This window comes from Psammomys obesus, unplaced genomic scaffold (assembly GCF_907164565.1).
Source record: "Psammomys obesus unplaced genomic scaffold, mPsaObe1.curated_primary_1811, whole genome shotgun sequence".
Classification (NCBI taxonomy): domain Eukaryota; kingdom Metazoa; phylum Chordata; class Mammalia; order Rodentia; family Muridae; genus Psammomys; species Psammomys obesus.
Window position 1 is genome coordinate 11,060,382 of NW_026596131.1, and position 12,778 is coordinate 11,073,159.

The 12,778-nt window shown below is 53.4% G+C and overlaps 1 protein-coding gene across 2 annotated transcripts in view; it reads left to right on the top strand.

The window, feature by feature from the left end:
* The window catches only part of Tmem94 (transmembrane protein 94), a 36,467-nt gene that overhangs the window by 18,861 nt on the left and 4,828 nt on the right, over nucleotides 1-12,778 (top strand). For both annotated transcript variants that reach the window (XM_055592047.1, XM_055592046.1), the window contains 17 exons: nucleotides 4,087-4,206; nucleotides 4,487-4,614; nucleotides 4,862-4,998; nucleotides 6,286-6,488; nucleotides 6,899-7,050; nucleotides 7,372-7,474; nucleotides 7,657-7,743; nucleotides 7,984-8,100; nucleotides 8,589-8,645; nucleotides 8,892-8,996; nucleotides 9,127-9,291; nucleotides 9,636-9,845; nucleotides 10,334-10,649; nucleotides 10,925-11,098; nucleotides 11,477-11,579; nucleotides 11,662-11,879; nucleotides 12,553-12,734. In XM_055592047.1, coding sequence (XP_055448022.1) covers nucleotides 4,087-4,206; nucleotides 4,487-4,614; nucleotides 4,862-4,998; nucleotides 6,286-6,488; nucleotides 6,899-7,050; nucleotides 7,372-7,474; nucleotides 7,657-7,743; nucleotides 7,984-8,100; nucleotides 8,589-8,645; nucleotides 8,892-8,996; nucleotides 9,127-9,291; nucleotides 9,636-9,845; nucleotides 10,334-10,649; nucleotides 10,925-11,098; nucleotides 11,477-11,579; nucleotides 11,662-11,879; nucleotides 12,553-12,734 — 2,577 coding nt within the window. The remainder of the gene's footprint in view (nucleotides 1-4,086; nucleotides 4,207-4,486; nucleotides 4,615-4,861; nucleotides 4,999-6,285; nucleotides 6,489-6,898; nucleotides 7,051-7,371; nucleotides 7,475-7,656; nucleotides 7,744-7,983; nucleotides 8,101-8,588; nucleotides 8,646-8,891; nucleotides 8,997-9,126; nucleotides 9,292-9,635; nucleotides 9,846-10,333; nucleotides 10,650-10,924; nucleotides 11,099-11,476; nucleotides 11,580-11,661; nucleotides 11,880-12,552; nucleotides 12,735-12,778) is intronic.

Consider the following 12,778-nt stretch of genomic DNA (forward strand, 5'->3'; position numbering starts at 1 on the left):
GTTCTCTGGCTTTCCCCCTTGGGTAGTGGCTCACTAACTGTACTTCAGTGACCTGGGTTTGTGCTGAGTTCAACTCTGGTTCCTCACAGCTGTACCGATTAAAGCAACTGCGGTACAGTGACCTGGTGAAGGGGTCCAGCTGACCCCAGTCTCATTGGGAACTGCTCCTTCCTGGCCATTGGCCATAAGGTTAGAGCTGGAGGTCCAGCAGCTTCCCAAGTAACCTTACATGCATTGCCCCGTGCCATTTGCCTGGATCCTTTTTCCTCCCTTGTCGCAGTCTCTTGGGCTTGCAGCTCTTGTCTCTTACAGAGGTCCTTCCTCCCTCCACAGTTTTACACTTCATGAGTTTGGTATGGTCTGTGAATCCTGTCTGTCCCAGGAACTCTTGTATCATTGCTATGGAGGGGAAGCCAGGGAAGACTGAGTCCAAGTGAGTAGGAGCAGTGTGAGGGAAGGTGCTAGGGGCCCAGGCTTCTTCCTCTGGCCCCAGATCCTCTCCTTCCTTGACAGGGAGGAGCAGGCCCAGCCTGCCCTGTGTAGCCAGTGCTTTGTTTTTCTTCTCTAGAGCCCCCATGGAGGCTTCTGCCCTTCTAGGAGATTTTGTAGAGCATAGCTGCGCTGGATGCTTGCTTGTTTTGGACCCTGGGCTCTGAGGGCCAGGATTTAGGTAAAGAACACATTCTGGAAAGCTGAGGTAGGTAGTGATAGGCAGCACCTACAGTCATGGTATGTGGCACTGGGCCTTGGCCTTGTGGACCTGGCGTCCCTGTGGAGTCATGCAGGTGTGTGTTTCCCCCAGGGCCAAAGCCAAATGACCAAAGAGAAAGCTAGGGAATTCCTTTGGAACTAGTCAGGAGAGAGAAGTGCAGAGTGACAATAGGCAAAGCTGGAGCAGGTCGCTGCAGAGGGCAGAGATGGGGCCTTTGGCATAGAGAGGTAGGACAAGGAGGTCGTGCAGCCAGGTCAGTGTGTCCCCATGGCCGGCTTTGGGATTCCTCAGTAGACAGTCTTGAGGTGTCTTATTCTAAAGACTCAGTGCCTTTGCTTGGACTTTCCCTAATGAGAGCTCTTCAGGGGGCCTCTGGGAAACACCTGTCACCCTTCATTGCCTTAACGTTTGCAGCTCTGGATCTGTCTAGTGGATTCCCTCGACACCAGCTTCACCTGAGAAATTTTGGCGCAGTGGGGTCAGGGTAGTGCCTAGACAGGCAGGTCTTTGAAAGCTGCAGGCACTGATGCAGGCTTTGTGTTGACATTCCCTACTAAGGTGTCACGGGGGTCGGTGAGATCACTCGTGTGGTCGTCCATTTTCACATCCATTCAGCAGGTGTTCATCAAGCTTGTGTGTGGTACCCTTTGCTATGGCTCAGCAGAGGAGAGCTTGTGGAGATGGGAGAACTCAGTATCTGTTTTCAAGGGATTTGGGTACAGTAGGAGAGCCAGACATGCAGATTCATTCCATAAGGTTCAGGCTGAGTGTCAGACTGCCCAGGTGCTATCAGTGCAAGCCTGAAGTGCAGCTCTGGGCTTTAAGGAATTGCCCCTCCCACAGGAGATGATGTTTGAGCTACCTTGAAGAGGCAAGAGTTGTCTGGTGGCAAGTACATCTTTGGCTAGGAAGTGCTGAAGGAGCAACGACTGCAGAAGGAAAAATGGGGAAGAGGTTGGGAGGCCACAGGTCCCTGAGGCCTCACAGCAGGCACAGGGTATGGGGTGGCTTTTATTGTTTTTTTTTTTTTTTTTTTTTTTCAAGACAGGGTTTCTCTGTGTAGCCCTGGCTGTCCTGGAACTCACTCTGTAGACCAGGCTGGCCTTGAACTCAGAGATCTGACTGCCTCTGCCCCCTGAGTGCTGGGATTAAAGGTGTGCACCACTACCACCACCAACACCACCCTGGGTGTGGAACCGGTTTTAACAGTAAAGGTGAGAGGTGGAGAGGTGGCTCATCTGATAAAGGCGCCTGCCACAAAGCCTGATGACCCAAGCTAGGTCCTTGGGATCTGTATGATAGAAGGAGAGAACTGACTTCTAAAAACTGTCCCTTGACACAATCAATCAAATGTAGTAAAGGTCAAGGGGGTCAGCTGTTGAGGGAGTCTTCTCTGGCTGGGGTGTTGCAGTGGATTTGGAAAAGGTATAGATGAGGTTGAAAGGAAGGGGTATGTGTCGGCAGGGAAACGTTGGAGCCTGGGATATTGCAGAGGAGACTGGCCTGTATCTGTAACGGGACTGGCTGGGAGTGAAATGTAGGCCTTGAAAGCACATAGGTTCTAGATGAATCCACAGCTGGGACGGGGATCTCCCTGGAAACATCCAACAGTTGGCAAAGATGGGCTGTGGTGGGAACGGAGGAAGAACAGTTGGAGTCAAATAATGAGGAAACAGACAGGTGTGGTGGCTCACACCTGTAATCCCGGAACTCTGAGAGGCAGAGGCTGTCGGATCTTTGTGAGTTTGAGGCCAGCCTGATCTACAGAGTTCCAGGATGGTCTGGCCTGTTACACAGAGAAACCCTGACTCAAAGGAAAAGAAAGAAAAAGAAAGGAAGGAAGAAACAGAAATGGATGATTCTCGACAAAGAGTAGACTGGCTGTGAGGCTTCTCAGGGCCAGCTGTGGTGACAGGAGAGTGTGGTGGAGTCACGGTGTGGTCCTTCCCTAAGAACAGCTAGTTGCCTTTTCTAGTTCCTGCCTAACTTTGTATTTATTTATTTGTGTGTGTGTTTGTGTGTGTGTGTGTGTGTGTGTGTGTGTGTGTATTTTTCCTCTTGACATGGTTATCTGTGTAGCTTTGGCTGTCCTAGACTCACTTTGTGAATTCAAGCTTTTCAAAGGTAGTAGGATATTCTCTTTTTTTTCTTAATTTTTAAAAATTATTATATTTAAGCTGGGTGCAATGGCGCAGGCACACCTGTGATCCCAGCACTCTGGGAGGCAGAGACAGGCAGATCTCTGTGAGTTCGAGGCCAGCCTGGTCTATAAACTGAGTCCAGGATAGGCAAGGCTACACAGAGAAACCCTGTCTCAAAAATTTTTATTACATTTATTTATGTGTGTGGAGATCTCAGACAACTTGAAGAAGATAGTTTTCTTCTACCCTGTCGGTCCTAGGGCTTGGACTCAGGTCTTGAACTCAGCCTACGTCTTTACTGGCAGATCCATTTCACCAGCCCTAGGTTTTTCTTAAAATGCCTTCCCCAGGACAGATAACTAACATGCTGAGTGTGTTCCCTTAAAGAAGTTGATGTCACGGGCAGGCACACCTTTAATCTTAGCACTTAGGGGCTTCTGTGAGTTCAAGGCCAGCCTAATGTACATATTGAGTTCTAGGACAGCCAGGAATAGGTGGAGAGACCTGCTTCAAGAACCAAACAATCAAACAAAAAACCCCCAAAAAACTCCAAACGAAACAAAACAACAACAACAAAGAAATAGGTATCTTTTGATCTGTGAAATCTGAAAGACCCTTGAAGTAAAATGGAGGTTGGGAGTGGTAGCAAGGAGAGTCTGAATGGGGCAGGAAGACCACCCGGCTCAGTGGATCCAGCATGAATGAGCAGACTGAGTTGATAAAGTGAATGAAAAAGAGAAATATAAAGAAAAGGACAGGACTGTTTCTAGGTATGGTGGAGGAGAAAGTTCATTGTATTGAAAGGGAGAGCATAGCCAGAGGCAGAGAGTCCAGAGTGGACATGACTGTGAGTCATTTGAGGAGAGAGGGGAAGGAAGGGAGAAGGGAGAGATGGGAACCGGGTGCAGCATCCAGGAGGGCAAAGGTACAAAAGGGGCAGGTAACCAAAATGGTTATGTAGGGAAGAGCTGGAGAGCTCAGGGTGGGAGGGTGTACAGGCCAGAGGAACCCTATAACAGGTATTGGCTGAGGGATGCTGGGAGAATCTGGCAGCCAGGCTCCTCAGCCATTTTCCACTGGGTTTGAAACTGAACTGAAAGTATTTTCTTTGCTTTTATTCTTAACCCTGCTTTAAGAAATGTAGGGTGTCAGGAGGGGGAAAAGAGGGGGAAGAAGAGCCTGATCAAAGAGTAGGGCCCTGGGGAGATCCTGACAATTTGTGCTTCCCTGCAGGGAGAGCCCCCCTTGGCCCTGGGCCTTTCTACCCGGAAGGCCCTCAGTGTCCTAAAGGAGCAGCTGGAGGCTGTATTGGAGAAACACCTCAAAGAACGGAAGAAATGTCTTACATGGAAGGTGAATTTTCTTCAGGGGTCACCAGAGCATGGCTGGGTAGGCAGAGAAGCAGAGAGGCCTCTTCTCAGGGATATGACATGCTTGTCCCCTGAATAGGGAAGGCAGTGTAATCAGAGGCTTCAATAGGGAGACCTCATGCAATCAGAAGTTCCAGTTTCCTGAGAGTGATGTCTCACTCTCCTTGCTGGAGGTGGCCATAAGATGTGGGCAGGCCCGAGGCATAGGAGGTGGATTGGAGCTAGCGGGGGGTACTCACTGTCTGCCTGTCACATCACTCCAGGAGACATGGAGAAGCAGCTTCCTGCACCTGAATAACCGCTGCTCCTGCTTCCACTGGCCAGGGGCTTCTCTGATGCTGCTGGCTGTACTGCTGTTGCTGTGTTGCTGTGGGGGCCAGCCAGCTGGGAGGTAAGCAAGGACCATGACTTCTGTAAGCTCCATTCCAACCCTTAGGATATCCGGGGTCTCCGAGGGCACTGTTGCCCGGTAGTTACCTGAGTGTAGAGGAACTCCCTCGTCCTTGACTGGGGACAGAGACTTGACTAGAGGCAGGAAGCAAGCGAGACTGCTTTCCAAAGGGGCTAGAGAAATGGGGCATCTTGGGATGTGGGCCTGGCTGGAAATACATGCTGTTCTCTGTGCCCCTCAACACCAGCCGTGGAGTGGAGCTGGTGAACGCCACTGCGCTGTTCCTGTTGCTGCTTCTCAATCTCATCCTCATTGGGCGACAAGATCGGCTGAAGCGCCAGGAGGTGGAGCGCAGGTTGCGGGGAATCATTGACCAAATCCAAGGTAAGGCTGAGGGTCAGACCAGACTGTGGGAAAGATGCCCTGTGATAATGTCAGAGCTCTAGGATGGTTCCTGCCCTCTTGAGCAGGATGGTGAGGGCATAGGATAGCTGTGGGCACCGGGCCGTGGCCTGCGCAGGTGGGAAGCGGATGGTGGCACTATGACCTCTCTGATGCTTGGAGACTGGTGGAGAACACTCTGTCCCTTGGTGAGAAGGAAGCTGAGAGTTTTTTTCCTCCACATCTGTCTTGTCTGCTAGTACTGGATGAGAGGACATGACACTAAGATACCTACTGGGAACAGGGCTGAGCAGAGAGCTGTGGGCCAAGATGAGCAGGCAGTGTTCAGGAGAGGAGTATTCCTAAAGGAGAAGGGCACTGCCCACACTCTGCCCAGTCGTCATTTGCTGAGATCTGTCTGTAGCTCGGGGCTTTATTTGGAAAGGCTGCACTCTTGCTTCCCAGAGTGTGTGAGCATGTCAGAGAGGCTGCAGCACTTGCTCTCTGTCGGTTGTTCTCTGAAACGGATGACAAGTAGATTAGTGTTCAGTGAGAATTTATTTGTTGATTTATCTGTTCTGAAATGACCAGTTAGTTAGGACCATGTTCCTGGCACAGGAAGTGCAAGGCAGTCAAGAAAGATGGCCTTGCCTCCTGTGAACTCAGCCTTCTGCTCAGGAGCACAGTACCCAGGCTAAGATTCAGCTATGATAGGATCCCTGATTGTCCACACAGCCTAGCACCTATAGAGCGAATTTAGAAACACCCTTACCATTGGCCACACTGTAAGAGATGAACAGTCTAGACCCAGCCAGGCAAAGGCTAGGGTGACAGGTACCCCCTGTGGCTTCCTCCTGCTTCTCTAGGCCATCTCAGATGCCACACACAGCTCCGGAGAGCTTCTGCCACAGGTGTCCAGCCTTCCTGTCCAACCTCTCCTTTCACTGCTCATCATTCCATTATGGTCTCTTCTGTCCAGGAGCCCCTGTGTGAGACTTGCCTCGTGCCTGTGCTCTGCTCCTCTCACCTGGACTGTTTCTCCTTCCTTGTCTAACGGACAAAGTCTTGCTCATTCTTCCTGGCCTGTTCCTGTGCTGTCCCTTCCATGCCTGTTCCCAGAAGTATCTCTTGTTGCCTGGCAGACAGGTTTACTCCTTACTCCCTCCTCACGTGCTGGAATCGGTCTTGACATACTTGGCAGTAGGGAAGGGTTCTCAGGGAAGGCGTTGCTGCAATTATAGGGTGCATTTGCATTGTGCAGACCCGGGCCGCCATTTCTGTTTTCATTAGATGCTCTCAAGGATGGAAAGGAGATCAAGTGGCCAAACGCCATGTATCCAGACCTCCACATGCCCTTTGCACCTTCCTGGTCCCTGCACTGGGCTTACAGAGATGGACACTTGGTGAACCTGCCAGTTAGCCTGTTGGTAGAAGGAGACATCATAGCCCTGAGGCCTGGCCAGGAGTCCTTTGCCTCCCTGAGGGGCATCAAGGTAGTGGGGACAGCTGGGGGAGTATCTAAAATTAGCTAGGTGTCCTTAGGGGAGATCTTAAAGCTCCCTGGCCAGCTTGGGGTTTACAAGGGTACTTGGACAGGGCTAGAAGCCCCTCCTGCTGTGGCTCTGTCTCTCCCTGGATCCTTAAGTCCTAGAAACCCAAGTCCCATAGGGCCCACCCAAACGGGCTCATTGCTTGCGGAGACACCCTGACCTTGGGAGCCATTTCTACTTAGCTGGCCCTGTTCAGGAAGGCTGGTCTTGCCAACCATGGTGGTACACACTTGTAACCCTAGCCCTGTGGAGGCCATGAGTTGTATGGTGAAACTATCTCAGAGCCCAAACAGAGCAGTCCCCCTCTCACCCCAATAAAACCACAACGCGCTCTGCTGGGCTCCTGCCGGCAGGATGACGAGCACATTGTACTGGAGCCGGGGGACCTCTTCCCCCCCTTCTCACCACCGCCCTCACCTCGGGGAGAAGTAAAGAAAGGGCCGCAGAACCCTCAGCAACACCGGCTCTTCCGAGTCCTGGAGACGCCTGTGATTGACAACATCAGGTAACAGTGTCACTGTCCTCATCCTGCCTGCTGTCTTCTCCTCCACTGCTTCCGGTGACAAGGAAGGCGCCTCACCCATTCCTGTCCCTGCTGATAATAGGCACCTCCTCAGCTCTCAGCATTTTCAGACTGAGGGGATGCCTCTGGAGGTGGTCACATGCCCTCTCCCAGGGCACTGTGTGGCCCAGGCTGGGGCCCAGGCTGACTAGGGAACTATAGGAATTGAAGGTATTTGTAAAGCTTGTCTAGGAGAGAGGCCCAGAGCCCTCTCTGTCTGGCATCTTCCCCCGAGAGAGACTGAAGGGATGCCTCTTTTTTCAGATGGTGCCTGGACACAGCCCTTTCCCGCCCAGTCACTGCTCTGGACAATGAAAGGTTCACAGTGCAGTCAGTGATGCTTCACTATGCTGTGCCGGTGGTCCTGGTGCGTGAGGGGTTGCAGGGCAGGGGACAGGGCCAGACATGGGTGAGCTGCGGGGCCCAGCCCAGGGGAGAGTGCTTGTGTGTGTGGGGGGTGAACCAGCAGCATGAATGGCAAAGGAAAGGCCTACAGTCAGTGTCTCCCTGGGGGAAGGCATTAAGGCTGTGCCCATTCTGCCCCCACAGGCTGGCTTTCTCATCACCAATGCCCTGCGCTTCATGTTCAATGCACCTGGGGTCACTTCCTGGCAGTACACCCTTCTCCAGCTCCAGGCAAGGATGCTCCTTTCTTCCCTGTTGTGATTCTCTGCCTTGTTCCTCCCTTTCTGCAGCCCAGAGCATCCTCGGGTTGTAGTTTGAGACTGTGTCCTTTGCCTCCCTTCCTTCCAGCTCCCTGGAGAGCTGTCTCTTTCTCCCCAGGGGATGGCTGCATGGCAGGGCATCCCTCCCCTTCTTCCTCCCTTTTCGGCTGTAGCTCCTTAGGACCCTGGAATTTGGCTCACTCTTCCTCAGGTGAATGGCATGTTGCCCATCCTCCCTCTGCTCTTCCCCGTCCTCTGGGTCCTGGCTACCGCCTGTGGAGAAGCTCGTGTCCTGGCCCAGATGAGCAAGGCCTCACCCAGCTCCCTGGTAGGTTGTTCTGAAGTGTCCAGAGGTCAGGAGCAAAAACAGTTCATTGGTTGTGCCGGGAAGAAGAGCAAAAGTCCAGTTCCACCTTGGTTTTACCATGTTGAGACCTAAGCCAGGCACCATGGCACACACCTGTAATCCAGCACTCAGGGAGGCAGAGGCAGGTGGATCTCTGGGAGTTTGAGGCCAGCCTAGTCTACAAAACAAGTCCAGGACAGACAAGGCTACACAGAGAAACCCTGTCTTGAAAAAACAAAACAAAAACAACAACAAAAGCATGGCCCTGAGAAGCTCTGTATAGGTTCAGGTACATTTTGTTAACCAAGTAGGTGCCAGGCCAGGCCCAGGTGTGGGTCTCATCGGTCGGGGGCTGGGACTGCCTGATGCTCTTTACAGAGGGCTCAGGAGCCTTTCTAGTATGGGTGTATAGAGAAGGAGGTCTTTGTGAAGGCAGGTTTTCTGCACTGATGCTCACCCTGTCTCTACAGTTGGCCAAGTTCTCAGAGGATACCCTCAGCAGCTATACTGAAGCCGTCTCCTCTCAGGTAAACTGCTGAGATCGGCGGATTTTCCTCCAGGCTCTGCAAGCAGGAAGAGCTGTGTCCTCCTTGGATCTCTGAGTGCTTGGAGTTCTCTTGTCCTTCTCACTCCTTCTGTGTTGGACATGACCCATGCCTGATTCTATATCAATAACCTTGTCCTAGAACCCACTCTCCCCCACCCCACGGGCCTTCTCCAGGGAAATAAGGCTGAGCCCCAAATATCCTCACAGACTGTCCGTCTCCCACCAGGAAATGCTGCGCTGCATTTGGGGTCACTTTCTGCGGGTGATCCAGGGGACATCGCCAACCCTGAGCCATAGCGCCAGCCTGCTGCACAGCTTGGGCTCCGTTACGGTGAGGAGGCTCTGTTGGGAGACTGCACTAGACCTTCTGCCTAGGTCTGGAAGGCTCATCTGTTCTGTGTGGCTGCTGGGCAGTGAGACTAATCCTGAGTCTTTTTCTAATCCTACTTCTCTCCGTCCAGGTACTGTGCTGTGTAGACAAGCAGGGGATCCTGTCATGGCCAAATCCCAGCCCAGAGACTGTGCTATTCTTCAGTGGGAAGGTGGAGCCCCCTCACAGCAGCCATGAGGATCTCACAGACGACCTGTCTACCCGCTCCTTCTGCCATCCTGAGGTAGAGGAGGAGGTATGACCAGCTCTCGTGGGGTTAGCTTGGGCTACTTAGCTTCAGAGCTGGGCCTGTGGCCTTGGGAGACTTCCAGGGAGCTTCTTCTGAGTGCCTAGGATGAATCGTAAGTGGCCAGGAGCGGTGGTGCAGCCTTTAATCCCAGCACTCAGGAGGAGTTTCAGGACAGCCAAGGCTACAGAGAGAAACCCTGTGTCAAAAAATAAATAAAATAAAATAAAATACAAAGAACATAAAAACAAAAGATGAAGGCTAAGACAGTAAGAAGTTAAGAACTGCCCTGCCTCCCTGGCACTTGGGAGCCATGAGACTCTAGTCCTAGACCTGTGCTCCTGTCTCCTCAGCCCCATGAACGAGATGCCCTCCTTGCTGGCTCCCTGAACAATACCCTGCACCTTTCCAACGAGCAGGAGCGTGGCGACTGGCCTGGTGATGGTCCCAAGCCCCCGGAGCCCTCCTGTCATCACAAAGTCCAAGGCCGCAGCCAACACCCGTCTGGTTCCAGCGTGAGCTTCAGCAGGGACACTGAAGGTGGAGAGGAAGAGCCCAGCAAGGTGCGAGGAAAGGGACAGGAGAGCTGCCACCCTGCCTGTCACGGGCCTTCCCACCTCACCTATCTGAGAGAAATAGCTCAGTTTGAGGCAGTGGGAGTGAAGAGCACAGGAGCCCCGGCAGCCCTCCTTCCTATGGTTTGCAGGCCTGGTCAGCAGAGTGACCTCCTGAGGTCTGACCTGAGGCTTCTCTGTGATGGGGCTTTGTCCCCATGCGGTTCTTCCCTGTCAGATGTTATCCCTGGCTAACACAGACCCCTTGTCCACTCCCTCTGTGGGCACTGACAGGCTCCTCAGGTGTAGGTCCTATTCTTGATCTCAGAGCCCGAATAAAAGCCTGAGGACGGGAGAGGCTCTCAGCAGAGATAGGAGAGTAGGGGCACTAGCACCCTCCTGGAGAAGACAGGCTTTCTTGTGGGGCTAGTTCTGGGCCTGCTGGGGTCCTTTCCCCACCTCCTCCCAGCCTTCCCTTACCCTCGCATTTCTTCCAGGCCCAGCCTGGGCCCGAGGAGGATCCCTATGAGGCCGAGGACTTCGTGTGTGACTACCACTTGGAGATGCTAAGCCTGTCCCAAGACCAGCAGAACCCCTCATGCATCCAGTTTGATGATTCCAACTGGCAGTTGCATCTTACCTCCCTCAAGCCCCTGGGCCTCAATGTGCTGCTGAATCTATGTAATGCCAGTGTCACTGAGCGCCTGTGCCGCTTTTCCGACCACTTGTGCAACATCGCCCTGCAGGAGAGTCACAGTGCTGTGCTGCCTGTGCATGTGCCCTGGGGCCTCTGTGAGCTGGCCCGTCTCATTGGTATGGCGCTGTGGTGTTGGGGTGGGGCCATCTGGGTGACTGCTGGCCTTTCAGAGCAGGCCTGGCACTGACTGTGCCTGACATAGCATTCATTTGTCATAAACATTGGCCACTCTTAGCTTTCTGGTCTGGCAAGATGATTAATTGCTGGGGTAGAAAGATGGCTGGAGCTGGCCAGGCCAACTAGTTGTGTCCTTCCACCTGCTGCACAGTGTGAAATGGCCAGGGAGCCTTGTCTCCACTCCTAAGGCCCTGAGGGCTGTCCTTGTTCATAGGCTTCACCCCAGGGGCCAAGGAGCTCTTCAAGCAGGAGAACCACCTGGCGCTCTACCGCCTCCCCAGTGCCGAGACTGTGAAGGAGACGTCACTGGGCCGGCCCTCCTGTGTCACCAAGCGGCGCCCTCCGCTCAGCCACATGATCAGCCTCTTCATCAAAGACACCGCCACCAGTAAGCCTCACTTCAGCTCAGCTGGCTTCTGGATAAACCTTCCAAGGCTTGGTGGGTGGGAGACTACCCTATCCCATGTATTCAGGGGTGGGGGTTAGGTCAGGCGAATGTCTGACAACTCCCCACAAGTCCTTCGACTGGGCCCAGAGACTGGGCTTGGAGACCAGAGTCGCAGAGAATGTCGTTCTCCAGAGGATATGGACTGTAGTGCCTGCACCCCTACTCTAGCAGTGCTCCATGGTGGCTTACTGAACAGGAGGCCTAACGGGAGGGCCCTTTCTCTATCCACTGCCCCCTCTGTAAGACGGTGGTGTTCTTGGTCCGAGGAAAGCAGGAGCTGGTTTGTGGCCTCACGGGGTCTCTTTTTCCCCACCCCAGGCACAGAGCAGATGCTGTCTCATGGCACTGCTGATGTGGTCTTGGAGGCATGCACAGACTTCTGGGATGGTGCTGACATCTACCCCCTCTCGGGTTCTGACAGGTGAGCAAGGGGCTTTGCTGGTCTGCTTGCCTGTCTAACGGTCATGGGCATCTCGAGACCACCTTCCCTACCTCTTTGACAGGAAGAAAGTGCTGGATTTCTACCAGCGAGCCTGCCTGTCTGGTTACTGCTCTGCCTTTGCCTACAAGCCCATGAACTGCACACTGTCCTCTCAGCTCAATGGCAAGTGCATTGAGCTGGTGCAGGTACCTGGCCAGAACAGCATATTCACCATGTGTGAGCTGCCCAGCACTGTCCCCGTCAAGCCAAGCACCCGCCGCAGCAGCTGGAGCTCTGATGGTACCGTGAGCTTCCATCTCAGTGGGAATGGCACAGGGCTCCCTGGGGCTTCAGAGGGCCATGAGCTGACCACAGGAACTGGGGTGCCAGTGTGGCATTCACTAGCTTGTGACATGGGGAATCCTTCAGTTTCTCCTTATCTAATACTAGATGCCTTCTCTTCCTTCCTCATGGGTTTCTCACAGTGTTCAAGAGGACTAATGTTATATAAAAGTGTTTCTGAGAAAGCTGTAAAATGGTGTGTTTATAAAGCATTACATTGGTTAGAACAGAGGGACACAGACTCTGCCTCCCACCCCCAAGCATACACTTTTGGCCATGGAGCCTAGGAGTCTAGGAGACCATGTGCTGAGGGTGGGCCAGCCCCCGAGCCTGGAGCAGGGCTGGGCAGGAGCTGAGCCGCTTGCAGCAGCCGTGCTCCCCAGCATGGCCACCTCACTGACGAGTACCTCTCGTTGTCTTTTCTCTTATGTGTGTTGGGTCTGTGTGCACATGTGTGGCTGTGTGTGTGTGGTCCCCTGGGGCCCTTACGCTCATTGATCTGGGTGTGGCCTCTGTGTGTGGCCCTGGGCTGCCTCCTGGAATCTGCTGGTTCCTCCATGTCCTGACTGGGCTGTGTCCTGGTTGTCTTGCCACATGCCGGCTGGCTTTTGTGTCTTGTGCCTGCCTGAAGAAGGGATCGGGGAGGTGCTGGAGAAGGAAGACTGCATGCAGGCCCTGAGCGGTCAGATCTTCATGGGCATGGTGTCCTCCCAGTACCAGGCCCGGCTGGACATTGTGCGCCTCATCGATGGGCTGGTCAACGCCTGTATCCGCTTTGTCTACTTCTCTTTGGAGGATGAGCTCAGGAGCAAGGTGGGGAGAGCCTTCCTGTTTGTCTGTCCCCCTGCCCCATCTTT